Source organism: Mastomys coucha, unplaced genomic scaffold (assembly GCF_008632895.1).
Source record: "Mastomys coucha isolate ucsf_1 unplaced genomic scaffold, UCSF_Mcou_1 pScaffold15, whole genome shotgun sequence".
Classification (NCBI taxonomy): Eukaryota; Metazoa; Chordata; class Mammalia; order Rodentia; family Muridae; genus Mastomys; species Mastomys coucha.
Genome location: NW_022196897.1, coordinates 80,174,128 through 80,190,549, shown reverse-complemented (window position 1 = coordinate 80,190,549; position 16,422 = coordinate 80,174,128). Strand labels below are relative to the sequence as shown.

General features: G+C 38.9%; 1 protein-coding gene across 1 annotated transcript in view; it reads left to right on the top strand.

The window, feature by feature from the left end:
- Hsd17b12 (hydroxysteroid 17-beta dehydrogenase 12) overlaps positions 1 to 16,422 on the top strand; it is a 138,040-nt gene that overhangs the window by 43,822 nt on the left and 77,796 nt on the right. Inside the window, exon 3 of the mRNA XM_031371118.1 lies at positions 1,935 to 2,010. Coding sequence (XP_031226978.1) covers positions 1,935 to 2,010 — 76 coding nt within the window. The remainder of the gene's footprint in view (positions 1 to 1,934; positions 2,011 to 16,422) is intronic.

The window sequence follows — 16,422 nt, the reverse complement described above, 5'->3', positions numbered from 1 at the left end:
GCAAGTCAGTTGTTTTGCACACAAAATTGAATTTGTCTCAAAATTAGATTCAGGGTAAACATTTTTAACAGAAATGGTAATAAAAGTGATATTAATTCTCCTGACCTCATCCTATCAAGGGGCAAAAATCACCATATGCTCCATTACTGATGATGTAAAGGCAAACAATTTGTTAAGATGTTGTTTAACAAAATTCTTCATTATAAAAGTAATAGGGGTATGTGACATGATATTTGGGGACTATATATACCCCATTTTCTAGCCAATTTTTTAGTCTAATGTTTTTTTACACCCACTGGCGATTTTGCCTGAATTGCTTTACCATAATTTAAGTAGTGTTTTTCTAATTTATCTCTTCCTCTGTATCCTAAGCTAGACTATATCTAAGACATGTATGTAGCTCAGGCTTACCTCAAGCTCATGGAAGTCCTTCCTCTAGAATTACAGCCCTGAACTCCCATGCTTGGTTGGTGTTTTCTATAAATAAGAAATTTGCTTGCCCTTCCTCCTTTGTTAATGTGTTTCTTTTTTTTTTCTTAAAGTATCAGTATAGGCTAATGGGTTCTTTAGTGTTTCTATAGCAGATTAATTTAGCAAATTACCAGGCCTTGTTATTTTTATAAAAAATGATCTCCCACAGCCTCATTTGCAATATTACTTGTTACTTAATAAAAGCTGACTTTAGGATTTATAACTGGGAATTAGTTTACTCAATCACTTCTACTTCACATCATCCAGAGTGTTGTTCATTTGTAAATTGTCTGGTCGTTTGGTACAAAGCGTTAAGCCTATTAATGTTTCTCTCTACCTCTTTATTTGTGTGTATCTATGACAAGAACACATTGCTGTGAATATTTTTCACTCTGCAACATTACATAGTATTGTGTATATATGTATGTAGAAGATTCTCTTCAAGAAATTCTTTATTGCCGGGCTTGGTGGCGCATGCCTTTAATCCCAGCACTTGGGAGGCAGAGGCAGGCGGATTTCTGAGTTCAAGGCCAGCCTAGTCTACAAAGTGAGCTCCAGGACAGCCAGGGCTATACAGAGAAACCCTGTCTCAAAAAAAAAAAAAGAAAGAAATTCTTTATTAATTTATTTATTAACAATGGTTAATGTACTTTATTTTGGTTGCCCTTTAATTTTAATGCCCGTGTTACTTAGTACTGTGTCAGAAGCCACCCATGGCAGGCTTAGTTTGGCTTCCAGTTCAGTGGGAGAGAAATTATGGCTGCCTGGCCTTGAGGCAGCCGATTATCTCATATCTAGTTAAAATAGCTGTACTTGTGCTCAGCTTTTTAACAGTAGTCCCAGGACCCCATGGGATGAAGCTCATGTTTAGTGTGAGCCTTCTCTCCTTAGTTAAACTTTGCTAGAGTCATTCTCATAGACACATATGAAAGTGTGTTTTCCAGTCGACAGTGAAGATTCACCACAAGTCCCAAATGCAAATTTTAAGATTGATGTAGGAACTATTAATGTTTTAACCATAGTTTTCTTTTTTGGCCCACTGATATATGTTCTGTATATCTAGCCTATGACAACTATTTAATCCTAAACTTGAAATTACAGAAGTCTTAGATGTATAACAATGTTCAAAAGTTTATACCATTGTAGATAGGCCTACAATAAAAAGTAGAAGCCACCGTCCTTCCAAAGTGGTTTGAGATTTAAATGCTTGGTTGGACACTTAAGGTTGTGGGCAATCTCTTAAAAGCTGTTCATTTTAGATTTTATGTATATATACATATATATATGCCTATCTATATATATGTATATATGTGTGTGTGTGTGTGTGTGTGTGTGTGTGTGTGTGTATGAATGAGAGAGATTGCATTATCACCTGGTGAGGTTTTTCTTAAAATGGGAGTTCATCTAATTTATGTTTTAGAGTAAGCTTCAGAGATATAATTCAGATTTCTCATTGTTTTCAGTTAGCAAAGCGTGGAATGAAGATTGTCCTGATCAGCAGGTCCCAGGATAAACTGAATCAGGTTTCCAACAACATCAGTAAGTTTTTACATTTTAAACTCAGATCACCAAAATAACTACTCTTAAGTCGTGTTTTAAGCAGTGCCCAGTGGCACACTCCTTTGGTGTTAAGTAAATGCTGAAACTACATTCATACTGCTAATGGTACATCTTAAATTTCTAATATAAAATAAAAAAAAAATTTTGAGACAACCTTATTATATTCAGCCTTGAACTTGTCACAAAGCATATTGGCTTTGAAATTGGGATCCTACTATGTCAGCATCCTGAATGCTAAGATTATGATTTTTTTTCAAAATTTAGATATTTTTATAACTCTAAGAAAAAGTTTCATAGAATTATTTTAGAACTATTGTGATTTAATTAAGATGCCTTTTAGTGACACATTTAGTTCAAATAAGAGTTAAATTGACTATTTTAGTGTGGTTTCCTAAAATAATTTTTTTTCCTTTAAAATACCCTGGAATATTTTGAATTTCAGTGTTTCTACATTCCTGATGATGAGATAGGTCCACTGGGACGGGAACCAGCAGTCTTTCCTTTAGTTAGCTCTCCTCAGGTCTGTGCCTGAATCCTGACATGCCAGCATTCTGCTGTTGTGCAGACTTCACCTTAACCAAGCAGAGAGAAAGTCAGCGCTGTTCATTTCCTTGGTATGCATTAGTATGTGCTCTATCATCAGCACACTTCTTGAGATGATGTATGATGCTTGTGTGGCTCGCTGGCTAAGAGTCGTGTATGTCTCTGAACTTCTGCTAGGTTCATGTTTTGTAATGATGAGGTATTGTGAAAGGGAGGGTCATTTCTTTAAAAACTGTTGCTGGCTCTGAAAAAAATAAGTTCTTTCAGAAGTTGCTTTCCAGTTGTCATACCTGAGATTAAGTATAAAATACTGAAATTTGGTTTCCAGTTGTATCATACCATATTGTGTGGGGTTTTTTTACTTGTTTTTTTAAAAAATTTATTAATTTTTTTAAAAATTTACATTGCTAATAGTCTAGGATATTTCTGCTACATATGCAGCTGAAGCCATGAGCCCCTCTATGTGTACTCTTTAGTTGGTGGCTTAGTCCCTGGGAGCTCTGGTTGGTTGATATTGTTCTTCCTATGTGGTTGCAAGCCCCTTCTGATCCTTAAGTCCTTTCTTTAACTCCTCCATTGGGGACACCTTGCTCAGTCCAACGGTTGGCTGCAAGCATCTGCCTCTGTACTTCAGGCTGTGGCAGAGTCTCTCAGGAGACAGCTATATCAGACTCCTGTCAGCAAGCACTTCTTGTCATCTGCAATAGTGTCTGGGTTTGGTGTCTGCATGTGGGATGGATCCCCAGGTGGGGTGGTCTCTGGATGGCCTTTCCTTCACTCTCTGCACTTTGTCTCTGTATTTCCTCCCTGAGTATTTTGTTCTTCCTTCTAAGAAGGACTGAAGCATTCACACTTTGGTCTTCCTTCTTGAGTTTCATGTGGTCTGTGAATTGTATCTTGGGTATTCCAAGCTTCTGGGCTAATATCCACTTAACAGTGAGTGCATACCATGTGTGTTCTTTTGTGACTGGATTACCTTACTCAGGATGATATTTTCTAGTTCTATCCATTTGCCTAAGAATTTCATGAATTCATCATTTTTAATAGCTGTGTAGTGCTCCATTGTATAAATATACATTTTCTATATCCATTCCTCTGTTGAGGGACATCTGGGTTGTTTCCAGCTTCTGGCTATTATAAATAAGGCTGCTATGAACATAGTGGAGCATGTGTCCTTGTTACATGTTGGAACATCTTCTGAGTATATGCCCAGGGATGATATAGCTGAGTCCTCAGATAATACCATGTCCAGTTTTCTGAGGAACCACCAAACTGATTTCCAGAGTGGTTGTACCAGCTTACAATCCCACCAGCAATGGAGGAGTGTTCTTCTTTCTCTACAACCTCTCCAGCATCTGCTGTCACCTGAGTTTCCTCTTAGCCATTCTGACTGGTGTGAGGTGGAATCTCAGGGTTGTTTTGATTTGCATTTCCCTGATGACTAAGGATGTTGAACATTTTTTCACTTACTTTTCTGCCAGTCAGTATTCCTCAGTTGAGAATTCTTTGTTTAGCTCTGTACCCCATTTTTTAATAGGGTTATTTGATTCTCTGGAGTCTAGCTTCTTGAGTTTTTTGTATACATTGTACATTAGCCCTCTATCAGATGTAGGATTGGTAAAGACCTTTACCAATCTGTTGGTTGCTGTTTTGTCCTATTGACAGTGTCCTTTGCCTTACAGAAGCTTTGCAATGTTATGAGGTCTCATTTGTTGATTGTTGATCTTAGAGCATAAGCCATTGGTATTCTGTTCAGGAAAGTTTTCCCTATGCCCATGTGTTCAGGGCTCTTCCCCACTTCCCCTCTATTAGTTTCAGTGTATCTGGTTTTATGTGGAGGTCCATGATCCACTTGGACTTGAACTTTGTATAAGGAGATAAGAATGGATCAATTTGCATTCTTCTACATGCTGACCTCTAGTTGAACCAGCACCATTTGTTGAAAATACTGTCCTTTTTCCACTGGATGATTTTAGCTCCTTTGTCAAAGATCAAGTGACCATAGGTGTGTGGGTTCATTTCTGGTTTTCAATTCTGTTCCATTGATCTACCTGCCTGTACCAATACCATGCTGTTTTTTATCACTATTGCTCTGTAATGTGGCTTGATGTCAGGGATGGTGATTCCCCCAGATATTCTTTTATTGTTGAGAATAGTTTTTGCTATCCAAAAACTATTGGTTTTTTTTGTTATTCCAAAATGAATTTGCAAATTGCTCTTTCTAACTCTATGAAGAATTGAGTTGTAATTTTGATGGAGATTGCATTGAATCTGTAGATTGCTTTCAACAAGATGGCCATTTTTACTATATTAATCCTGCCAATCCATGAGCATGGGAGATCTTTTCATCTTCTGAGATCTTCTTTGATTTCTTTCTTCAGAGACTTGAAGTTCTTGTCATACAGATCTTTCAATTGCTTGGATAGAGTCGCACCAAGGTATCTTATATTATTTGTGGCTATTGTGAAGAGTGTCATTTCCCTAATTTCTTTCTCAGCTTGTTTATCCTTTGAGTAGAGGAAGGATACTGTACTGGCTGGTTTTGTGTCAACTTGACATAGGCTGGAGTTATCACAGAGAAGGGAGTTTCAGTTGGGGAAGTGCCTCCATGAGACCCAGCTGTGGGGCATTTTCTCAATTGCCCCTGTGGGTGGTACCATCCCTGGGCTAGAAGTCTTGGGTTCTATAAGAGAGCAGGCTGAGCAAGCCAGGGGAAGCAAGCCAGTAAGGAACATCTCTCCATGACCTCTGCCTCAGCTCCTGCTTCCTGACCTGCTGAGTTCCAGTCCTGACTTCCTTTGGTGATAACAGCAATGTGGAAGTAAGCTCAATAAACCCTTTCCTCCCCAACTTGCTTCTTGGTCATGATGTTTGTGCAGGAATAGAAACCCTGACTAAGACAGATACTGATTTGTTGGAGTTAATTTTGTATCCAGCTACTTTGCTGAAGTTGTTTATATCAGGTTTAGGAGTTCTCTGGTGGAACTTTTGGGGTCACTTAAGTATACTGTCATATCATCTGCAAATAGTGATAATTTGACTTCTTCCTTTCCAATTTGTATCCATTTGATCTCCTTTTGTTGTCTAATTGTTCTGGCTAGAACTTTAAGTACTGTATTGAATAGGTAAAGAGAGAGTGGGCAGCCTTGTCTAGTTCCTTTAGTTTAGTGGGATTGCTTCAGGTTTCTCTCCATTTAGTTTGATGTTGGCTACTGGTTTGCTGGTACACTGTTTTTACTATGTTTAGGTATGGGCCTTCAATTCCTGATCTTTCTAAGACTTTTATCATGAAGGGATGTTGAATTTCATCAAATGCTTTTTCAGCATCTAATGAAATGATCATATGGTTTTTCTCTTTGAGTTTGTTTATTAGTGGATTACGTTGATGGATTTCTGCATATTGAACCATCCCTGCATCCCTGGGACGAAGCCTACTTGATCATGGTGGATGATCGTTTTGATGTGTTCTTAGGTTTGGTTTGCAAGAGTTTTATTTAGTATTTTTGCATTGATATTCATAAGGAAAATTAGTCTGAAGTTCTCTTTCTTTGTTGGGTCTTTGTGTGGTTTAGGTATGAGCGTAATTGTGGCTTCATAGAATGAATTGGGTAGTGTTCCTTCTGTTTCTATTTTGTGGAATAGTTTGAAGTGTATTGGTATTATGTCTTCTTTGAAGGTCTGATAGAATTCTACACTAAACCCATCTGGTCCTGGGCTTTTTTTGGTTGGGAAACTTTTAATGACTGCTTCTATTTAGGGGTTATAGGATTGTCTAGATTGTTTATCTGATCCTGATTTAACTTTGGTACCTGGTATTTGTCTAAAAAATTGTCTATTTCATCCATATTTTTCCAATTTTGTTGAGTATAGGCTTTTGAAGTAGGATCTGATGATTTTTTGAATTTTCCCATTTTCTGTTGTTATATCTCCCTTTTCATTTCTGATTTTGTTAATTTGTATACTGTCTCTATGCCCTCTGGTTAGTCTGGCTAAGGGTTTGTCTATCGTTGAATTTCTCAAAGAACCAGCTCCTAGTTTTGTTGATTCTTTGTATAGTTCTTTTTGTTTTTACTTGGATGATTATTTCCTGCTTCTACTCCTCTTGGGTGTATTTGCTTCTTTTTGTTCTAGAGCTTTCAGATGTCAAGGTGCTAATGTATGCTGTCTCCAATTTCTTTTTGGAGGCACTCAGAGCTATTAGTTTTCCTCTTAGCATTGTTTTCATTGTGTCCCCTCAGTTTAGGTATGTTGTACCTTCATTTTCATTAAATTCTAAAAAGACTTTAATTTCTTTCTTCTTCCTTCACCAAGTTATCATTGAATTGTTCAGCTTTCATTTGTATGTGGGCTTTCTGTTGTTTTTGTTGTTATTGAGTACCAACCAGCCTTAGTCTATAGTGATCTGATAGGATGCATGGGATTATTTCAATTTTCTTGTATCTGTTAAGTCCTTTTTTGTGAACAATTATATGGCCAATTTTGGAGAAGGTACCATGAGGTGCTGAGAAGAAGGTATATTCTTTTGGTTTAAGATGAAATGTTCAGTAGATATCTGTTAAATCCATTTTGTTCATAACTTCTAGTACTTTTACTGTGTCTCTGTTTAATTTCTGTTTCCATGATCTGTCCACTGCAGAGAGTGGGGTGTTGAAGTCTCCCACTATTAATGTGTGCTTTGAGCTTTAGTAAAGTTTCTTTTATGAATGTGGGTGCCCTTGCATTTGGAGCATAGGTGTTCAGAATTGAGAATTCATCTTGATAGATTTTTCTTTTGATGAGTATAAAGTGTCTTTCCTTATCTTTTTTTTGATAATTTTTGGTTGAAAATCAATTTTATTTGATATTGGAATGGCTACTCCAGCTTATTTCTTGGGACCATTTGCTTGGAAAATTGTTTTCCAGACTTTTACTCTGAGGTGGTGTCTGTCATTGTCACTGAGGTGTGTTTCCTGTATGCAGTAAAATGCTGGGTCCTGTTTATGTATCCAGTCTGTTAGTCTGTGTCTTTTTATTGGGGAATTGAGTCCATTTTATTGGAGAAGAGATATTAAGGAAAAGTGATTGTTGCTTCATATTATTTTTGTTGTTAGAGATGGAATTATGTTTGTGTGGCTATCTTCTTTTGGGTTTGTTGAAACAAGCTTACTTTCTTGCTTTTTCTAGGGTGTAGTTTCCCTCCTTGTGTTGGAGTTTTCCATCTATTATCCTTTGTAGGCCTGGATTTGTGGAAAGATACTGTGTAAATTTCATTTTGTCATGGAATATCTTGGTTTTTCCATCTATGGTAATTGAGGGTTTTGCTGGGTTTAGTAGCCTGGGCTAGCATTTGTGCTCACTTAGAGTCTGTATGAGATTTGCCCAGGATCTTCTGGCTTTTAGAGTCTTTGGATTTTAGTCTTCTGGCTTTTAGAGTCTGGTTTAATTCTGATGGGTCTTTATATGTTATTTGACCTTTTCCTCTTACTGCTTTTAATGGTCTTTCTTTGTTTTGTGCACTCGGTGTCTTGATTATCATGTGATGGGAGGAAATACTTTTCTAGTCCAGTCTATTTGGAATTCTTGTATGTTCATGGGCATCTCTTTCTTTAGGTTAGGGAAGTTTTCTTCTATAATTTTGTTGAAGATATTTATTGGCCCCTTAAGTTTGGAATCTCCACTCTCTTTTATACCTATTATCCTTAGGTTTTGTCTTCTCATTGTATCCTGGATTTCCTGAATGTTTTGTGTTAGGATCTTTTTGAATTTTGCATTTTCTTTGACTGCTCTGTCAATGTTTTTCTCTCTTCTATCTCTTATATTCTGTTGGTGATACTTGGATCTATGCCTCCTGAATCTCTTTCCTAGGTTTTTTATCTCCAGGGTTGACTCTCTTTGTGGTTTCTTTATTGTTTCTATTTCCATTTTTAGATCCTGGATGGTTGTGTTCAATTCCTTCACCTGTTTGGTTGTGTTTTCCTGTAATTCTTTAAGGGATTTTTCTGTTTCCTCTCTAAAGGCTTCAAGCTGTTTACCTGTGTTCTCCTGTATTTCTTTAAATGAGTTATTTTTGTCCATCTTAAAATCCTCTGTCACCATCATGAGATGTGATTTTAAATCTGAATCTTACTTTTCTAGTGTGTTGGGCTATCCAGACCTTACTGTGGTGGGAGAATTGTGTTCTGATGATGCCAAGTAGAGTTGGTTTCTGTTGCTTAGGTTCTTGTGCTTTCCTCTTGCCATCTGGTTACCTCTGGTGTTAGTTGGTCCTGCTGTCTCTGACTGGAGCTTGTCCCTCTTGTGGGCCTGTAATCTTAGGTGTGTCACCTCTCCTAGGGAGTCCAGCTCTCTCCTGGGCAGGATTTGGGTACAGAGAGTTGTGGGACAGCCTTAGTTCCAGGGTGCAGATGGAGACTGGAGGGATCCTGTCTGTACCTGCTCCCCTGTTCATGTGCCAAAGAAGGCAGGTCCTTCTTTGGACAGTTATTGGAGTGAAAGTGGTGATCTCACCTCTGGGCTTAGGAGTGAGAGCACTCCTGGGAGACCAGCTTTCTCTTGGCAGGATTTGGATCCATAGGTCTATGGGACAGCCTTAGCTCTGGGATGCAGATAGTTGGACACTCTTGATATTAAGCATGTGCAGCTCAAAAAACAAATTATTTTTGACCTTACTATGAGTACAAATCTTTACAAACTGAACATTTAATGTATGAATTCAATAGATATTTTGCCATTTTCATGTTTAAGATTTCAAGTATGTAAATGTAGTTCCAAAGGATCAAGACTTGGAATGGTTTGCAGTTTTTGCTGAGATATAAATTTGAATGGAGACATGACACCAGTGAGCCTGAGGTGGCCACAGTGAGGGACGGAGTGTGACCTAGTGCTTGGGTCTTGGTCCTGCTCATTCTTCAGTACTTAGTAGCTATGTATTAATCACTTGCAGAAGAGTGGGATGTGTAGAAATTTAGTATTAATGAAAGCAACTGTAGTTGTTACAAATAAAGGTTCATAGTTAGAAAATGGAGGCTTTGATTAAATATAATTTTGAATTTTGAAATGCAGATAGGAGTGAATTCCATTTCCTTGATAGCAAGGAAAGTTACCTTAGGGCAGTGTTAGGGAGGATGCCAGTTGTGTAGAGTTTGAGTGAGTCTGGAGATACAAGTTGATGATACTGGAAATTTTGGTTAACTTACAATTTGAGGTGACATGAATTTCTGGCCAAATTTGATTCTGTTCAAGTATTTTCATTGAAGAAAAGACATTCATCTAATTTGACCTTATTAATAAGAATATTTTGGGTTTTTTTTTTTTTGAGTAAAATAGCACTTAAATAGAAGTTATAGTAACAGACCATAAGCTGTTAAAATAAACATACATTGCAGAGAATTTAGAAATAATTTTTGAGATAACACTTCATATATTTCAAGCTGGCCTAGTGCTCCCAGGATAGTTAAGTGTGCTCCTCTTGTCACTGTCTCCTGAATGCTAGGATTACTGTTTGATATCACAACCAGTGAATGTGGTTTAGGAACTGAACCCAGACCTTAGTACATGCTAGGCAAATACTTTACCCATTGAGCCATACTCTTAATCCTATGACAAGTTTTATTTGACATGTGAATCTTCTTTCTGGGAGGATAATGTTTTTATGAGTTTGTTAGTTCCAGAAGAGTAGAAGGACTAGGACCACATATTGACAGCGACAGACAAACCGTGTTTCTTTGGTTATACTTTGAATCTCTCTTACTGAATGCCTGTGTACTTGGTTCTGTGATAAGCACTTGAGACACAGTGATGAACAAATAGGAGGCATCCTTGTGCGATCTAGTGAAAGAGACAGTGAAACAAATGATTTAAAAAAAAAAACCTAAATAAATAAACACCAAACAGATAAGTAAGTAACCTGTACTAAGTGCCCCCAGAGAAAGCAAAGGGCAAGTAAGAGAATCAGAGAAAGCAAAGGGCAAGTAAGAGAACAGCAGGAAAGTGACTTGGTATGGTAGGCTGTGTGAGTGTCAGGATACCTGATGCCCTGTACTAACACTCAGGAAATGACAGCGATGCCTTGGTGACAGAAGCTTCCCCTGGACCTTCCTGGGAATCGAGTGATAGCAGGATTGTGTATGCATAAGGTCAGCTTCCTCATTCTGATTTTCTTGAGGCTTCTGGTCCATACCTCTATCTTGTGCCATTAAACATGGGTATCATAGCACCCATGTTTCAGTCAGCCCACAGGGATAACAAGCCCCTTCCATGTATATGAGCTAACCATCAAATTCTAGTTCTCTCATAAGTGAGTCATACAAGGAATGTTGGCTCATTCTGATTTTCTTAATGTGACATTAAGAATCCATTTCACACATATTTCTCGTTCTACTTATACAAAGGAATAAAGTTTACTTTTGTGTATAAATTATTAGCCTATGCCTCAAACTTGTTTATGCTCCTTCCCCCAGGAATGCTGCGACCTAATTAGTTATGGAGATGAGGGATGACGGAGTTGAATTATGAGAAGAATTCTCTCATAAGAAAGCCACCCATGCCATTGCTGTGTGGATAATGTGGATAATACTTTCAAACAGGGAAGCCCAATCTCAGAGGCCTGAAGAGGCCATTTGTGTCAGCCCTGTCATGGGTTGGGGGCGGGGTCAGATAGCTTTGGCTTTAAGAATCTCAGGTTCCTCTTTGATTCCCCACTCTAAGAATCTAGAGTTCACTCATACATTCCTTTCACACATAAGACATACTCATCTTATAATGTAATCCTGCAACTTGCTTGTTAACCAGATGAGCATTGTGGCAATAAGACACAAAAGCCTTTCTAGCATAGAAACTTTTGAAAATTGTAACTTGAAAGTTCAGTGACTCACCTTGCCATTTCCTCCTATTTAAGTGTTACAGTGCACCAGGAAGACGCTGTAGCATGCCAGAGGGCTTGTGCACTACATCTCTACCCAATGCAAATGTGGCAGTCACCTTTCCAGTAGTCCTAGCTTCTCTGTTCCTTGCTGCATTGTGGGTGTTTCCCACTGAGGAGGAACTCTGCTCTACATTCAAAGGACACAGCAACTCACTCCTGTTGCAGATTCTCTATCAGTCCCTCAAGTTAAACAAGACATGTACACTCTGTCCAGTGAGCCAGAGTCCATACCATATAGACTTGGTGTGTATACCTTTAGAAGCAGTTCTTTGTGAATGTGAAGGCAGTTTTTCAGCAGTAGTAAGGCCTTAGATAGTTGAAGACGACTGTAGGTAGCTCCAGGAAAGGGACCTATTTCAGAGCCGTGATTGTGTAATATTCTTATTTCATTATCTTTGGGAGTCAGGATTATTTATTTGTTAGCCATTTTTGCCAGTTTGAATTTGTCAAAGAAAAAAGTCCTACCAATGTTTTGATGCTGAGCTAGATTTGAATTTACAATAAAGCACATCACGGAGACAAAGTGACAGAGTGCCTGAGCTCACAGCAATTGGAGCTGGTGGCATTTACAGCTCGAGTGATTCTGTGGCAGTCAGGTCTTCTGATTGGATGCACTTTAATCAGCTTTGATGAAACACAAACAAAGGCGATTTTGTTGTTGTTTTGTAATGTATTTCCTGGTTGATGTTTTAGGATGGTTCTGATTCCATGACTTCATCTCTCCACTGCAAACCTTTTACAAATGGAAATTCTCAACACAGGAATAAGATTAAGATTAATTTCCCTTTTTTAGTCCTTATTTGTGATTATATCAGTGCAACTAAGATGTAGATTTGAAAAAAAAGTTTAACAATTTTTAAAAAACATTTACGTGTGTGTCTGTGTGTGTGTGTATGTGTGTATGTGCATGTGTCATCATGTTAAGTGTATGAAGGTGTGAGGACAACCTGCAGGAAGTCTGTTCTCACCCACCACTGTGTGGGCTCCTGTAATGAAGCTTGGTGGCACACTCCTCTATCTGACAAGCTGTCGTGAAAGCTCTAAATTATAATTGTTTTAAAAAATTATTTCTCCCACATTGATTAGTTAATTAATTTGGTGTGTACATGTGAGGAAATAAGAGGACAGCCTGTGGGAATTGCTGCTTTCCTCAACCAGGTTTTTTCCAGAGCTCAAACCCAGGCCATCAGTGCTGACAGCAGTGCCCTTACCTGTCATCTCAGCACAGTTCCAGAATTCTTTGATGTAGTAACAGGTTCATTAATTTGAGGTCCTATTACATTTTGCCTGTTTTGTTTACGTAAGGGCAACAAGAGGCAGCAGTGAGCACATAAAGCCCTTCATATTTTATTTTTAGTGTAACTAGAAGCCCACAGCGAGAGAGGAAATACATATGCCCTAGAGTTGTTCTTAAATCACCTCTGCAGTGCCAGGAATATACAGTTCAAGGCTAGGAATCAGATCCATCCATTTTGTCTCCACTTGTTTTGTCTGTGTACTTACAGCTGTGGCGGCACCTTCTTTCTTAAATCTCCTAATGTGTCAGTTTTCTGGCTTTCCAGAAAGTGGAGGAGTTCCATGCTCCTTCCAAGACTGATTCTTTACACTTCTCTTAGCTTGGGATCCACATATGGGACTGAAATCCTTTTTCTTTACCAGTGGATTTATTGCACCAAATTGAGATTTGACACTAAATGAATGTTTCTGACATGGTCCTGGTTATAAATTTGTTCTAGCTAATTACATTCTGGTAAAAATAGATTCCAACTAGCCAGTGCAAATAAATATGTTGCCACATTCAGTAAAGTAACTCAGTAGAGATATATTATGTCATATTTGGCTGTTGTTCTCCTTGGTTTTGCAGACCAAGCCAGTGAATATGTTATTTTCTACCATTCTGATCTCCTCTATACCCACATACAGGGTATATTACTATTTTATGTCTCAGTATCACTACATAACAAAACACCTTAAGTTAACTAGAGTAAATCAGGCACTGTTCAGATGCTGGGTAAGTCCTGCTACTTAGGATTTTGCAAGCACTAAGGTGGATGATTCTTTTGTTCCTGGTGCTCAATGATGTGTAGCTGGTGCTTGGTCTAGTATGGAAATGATAACTTCTTCCACAGGTCTGATGCCATGGCAGGATGTTGTTGGAAGGCTAGACTGTTGTCTAGAGTGCATGCAGCATGGTCAACTGGGTAGTTGGATTTCTTATATAGTGCATGCTTCAGGAGGACCAGATAGATAATACCTTTTTATGACCTAGTCTAGAAATGCATATAGTTACGTATTCTGTTCATAAAACCAGTCACGAGACAAAACTTTTCCTCTCTACCCCTTTCTTTATTGCTGGGGTGGGGGTGGGGGTCAACTCCAGGGTCTCATTCACAAGTAGAGGATGCTTTACTACTGAGCTATACCACAGTTTTTCTTTATGAAATCTTAATTTATTTTCAAGGTTTTATACATGTGTGTTGAGTGTACACTGCTGTACCTTGCCAACCCTGCAGCTGTATTCCCTACCTTTCTGTTTCTTGCTCCTTCCCTGTCCCACTGGGTAGGAGTAACTTCCATGTAGTATGGAGGGCTGTCAGAAAGTACCATCTGAGCTTGAAGTTACAACCTGCTGCTGCTTGGAAGCTACACTATAGTTTCTCAAAGAGTATTTGTGCTGAATTAGAAGGAATATAGAGGAACACAACACTCATAGTATTTAGTTCAGCTTGCCCAAATATAACTAGCTGTTATTCTGTGAGAACTAGTGAAAAATCAAGAAACAAAAGTAAAATTTGCTCATTAGGTCCATTTGGTATTACAAAGTGTCTGACTTTGGAATATAGTCTTTGAAATATTGATTCAGTATCTTGGTATTGCCTATCTGTGTTCTATTCTTGGTGCCAACTTTGTGTTACACTGGGTAGAAAATCTGATCTAGGAGTTTGTTCCCTGCAGCATCAAGCATGGCCAGGAGTACTGATTGATCTTTTAGTAATACTATTCTTAAATATATGACATGTGTATGTATGTCAATGTTTGCAGGTGGTGGTGGTGCAGAAGAGGTATTGGGTCCCCTGGAGCTGGAGTTTATAGTTATAAGCAGCCTAACATGGATGCTGAGAATGGAATTGTGGTCCTTGGAAATAATAGTTAAGTGTTTTTATCCACTGAACCATTTCTCGTGTTTATTCATGGAATTCAGGGTTTTTTTTTTTTTTTTTAACCTCTAGCATGTACTCAGGGGAAGTAGGAACCACTTAACTTTCAAGTTTTATTATTGTAATTAGCACGGTCAGGGTAGAGTATAATGTAGAACAAATTAGTATGGTTTAGTCAATAGTTATCCCAAGGGCATGAGCCTTCTATGGATACCCACGGTACTGAAAACTCTTTAGACTTCTGTAAAGTATGTTTTTAAATTGTTTTGCTGTATAACAAGAATACACTATATTTAGGGACAGAACCACAGATATGTCTTATCTATCTTTATAAGTGTGACATATCAAATTGTACTCATTATTAGTTACACCTTGCCTACATATAATTGACTAGGATGTTGACCACCTTTCATTGACTTAATAGAGCAGCTCCTAGCAGAGCAGAGCCAAAGAGAAGTATGGAGAATGCACTGCATATGTGGGTATCCTGCTCAGTGGTGCTGCTTGATGCCTGTCTAGGAAGAACCATATTTCTTGGTCTAAAATGTATTCTAACTAATAACTTCATTCTTAGCTTGAGGCTCAAATTTGTAAATAAAAACATAAAGAGTTGGGGCTGGAGAGTGGCTCAGTGGTTAAAAGCACTAACTGCCCTTCCAGAGGTCCTGAGTTCAATTCCCAGCAACCACATGGTGGCTCACAACCATCTAATGGGATCCAATGCCATCTTCTTATGTGTCTAAATACAGCTACAGTGTACTCATATAAATAAATCCTTTAAAAATATTAAAAAAACAGTTGCTAAGAAACTAGTTATCAAAATGTAAGTCATAGGTGGCCAAGACAAGAAATGGCTACAGGCCTAGTTAAGAGTGAAGCAATGGAATTAAAAGAAAGCACAGCTGCAAGAAACAACATTACTTAACTATGATTATTTAACTTCATTATTTAACATTGATGTGCACTCTATTTTATTTATAGTCACTCAAGAACCATAGAGATTTGATTTAAGTTGACATTACAGAGCAACAGAATCCTCATTTGCACCAACTTTGTCAAACAGAAGATATTTGATTTTTCCACAGGTTGTGAAAGTTACCCAATTTAAGTGATCTGTGGCACTGGAATTTAGAGTCAGCTGATAAGTTAGGGTGCCTCTCTCAAGAGGCAGGAAGACCAGAGGTGCAAGGCCAGCCTGGGCTACACGGCAGGTTTAAGGTACTCAAGCCTGTCCATTTCTATAAAGAATGATTTTTCTGGAGGGACACGATCCTCTCAGCTTCCGAGTGACAGAGGAGGTTCAGCGTCCTCCTCTGCCCCTTCCCTGCAAGTGGAGGGTCTACCTCCAGAGAGCACATTAAGCCAGAGACCCAGGCGGCATCCACCATTTTCTCTCGGGTGAGGTTCTGAGACTGGAGCAGCCAGCCCGGAGGCGCCTTAAGCCAGAGACCCGGGCGGGATTCGCCATTTTCTCTCAAGCCCCACAACTCCCAGGGGAGCCACAGGGCGGCAGGGACACGATCCTCTCAGCTTCCGAGTGACAGAGGAGGTTCAGCGTCCTCCTCTGCCCCTTCCCTGCAAGTGGAGGGCCTACCGCCAGAGAGCGCATTAAGCCAGAAACCCAGGTGGCATCCACCATTTTCTCTCGGGTGAGGTTCTGAGACCTGAGCAGCCAGCCGGGAGCCACAAGCCTCAGGACTCCCAGGGGAGCCGCAGAGCGGCAGGGACAGGACAAGCTCTAGCCAGAGACTCTAAGAACATCTAACACCAAAAAGCAAAAGATGGCAA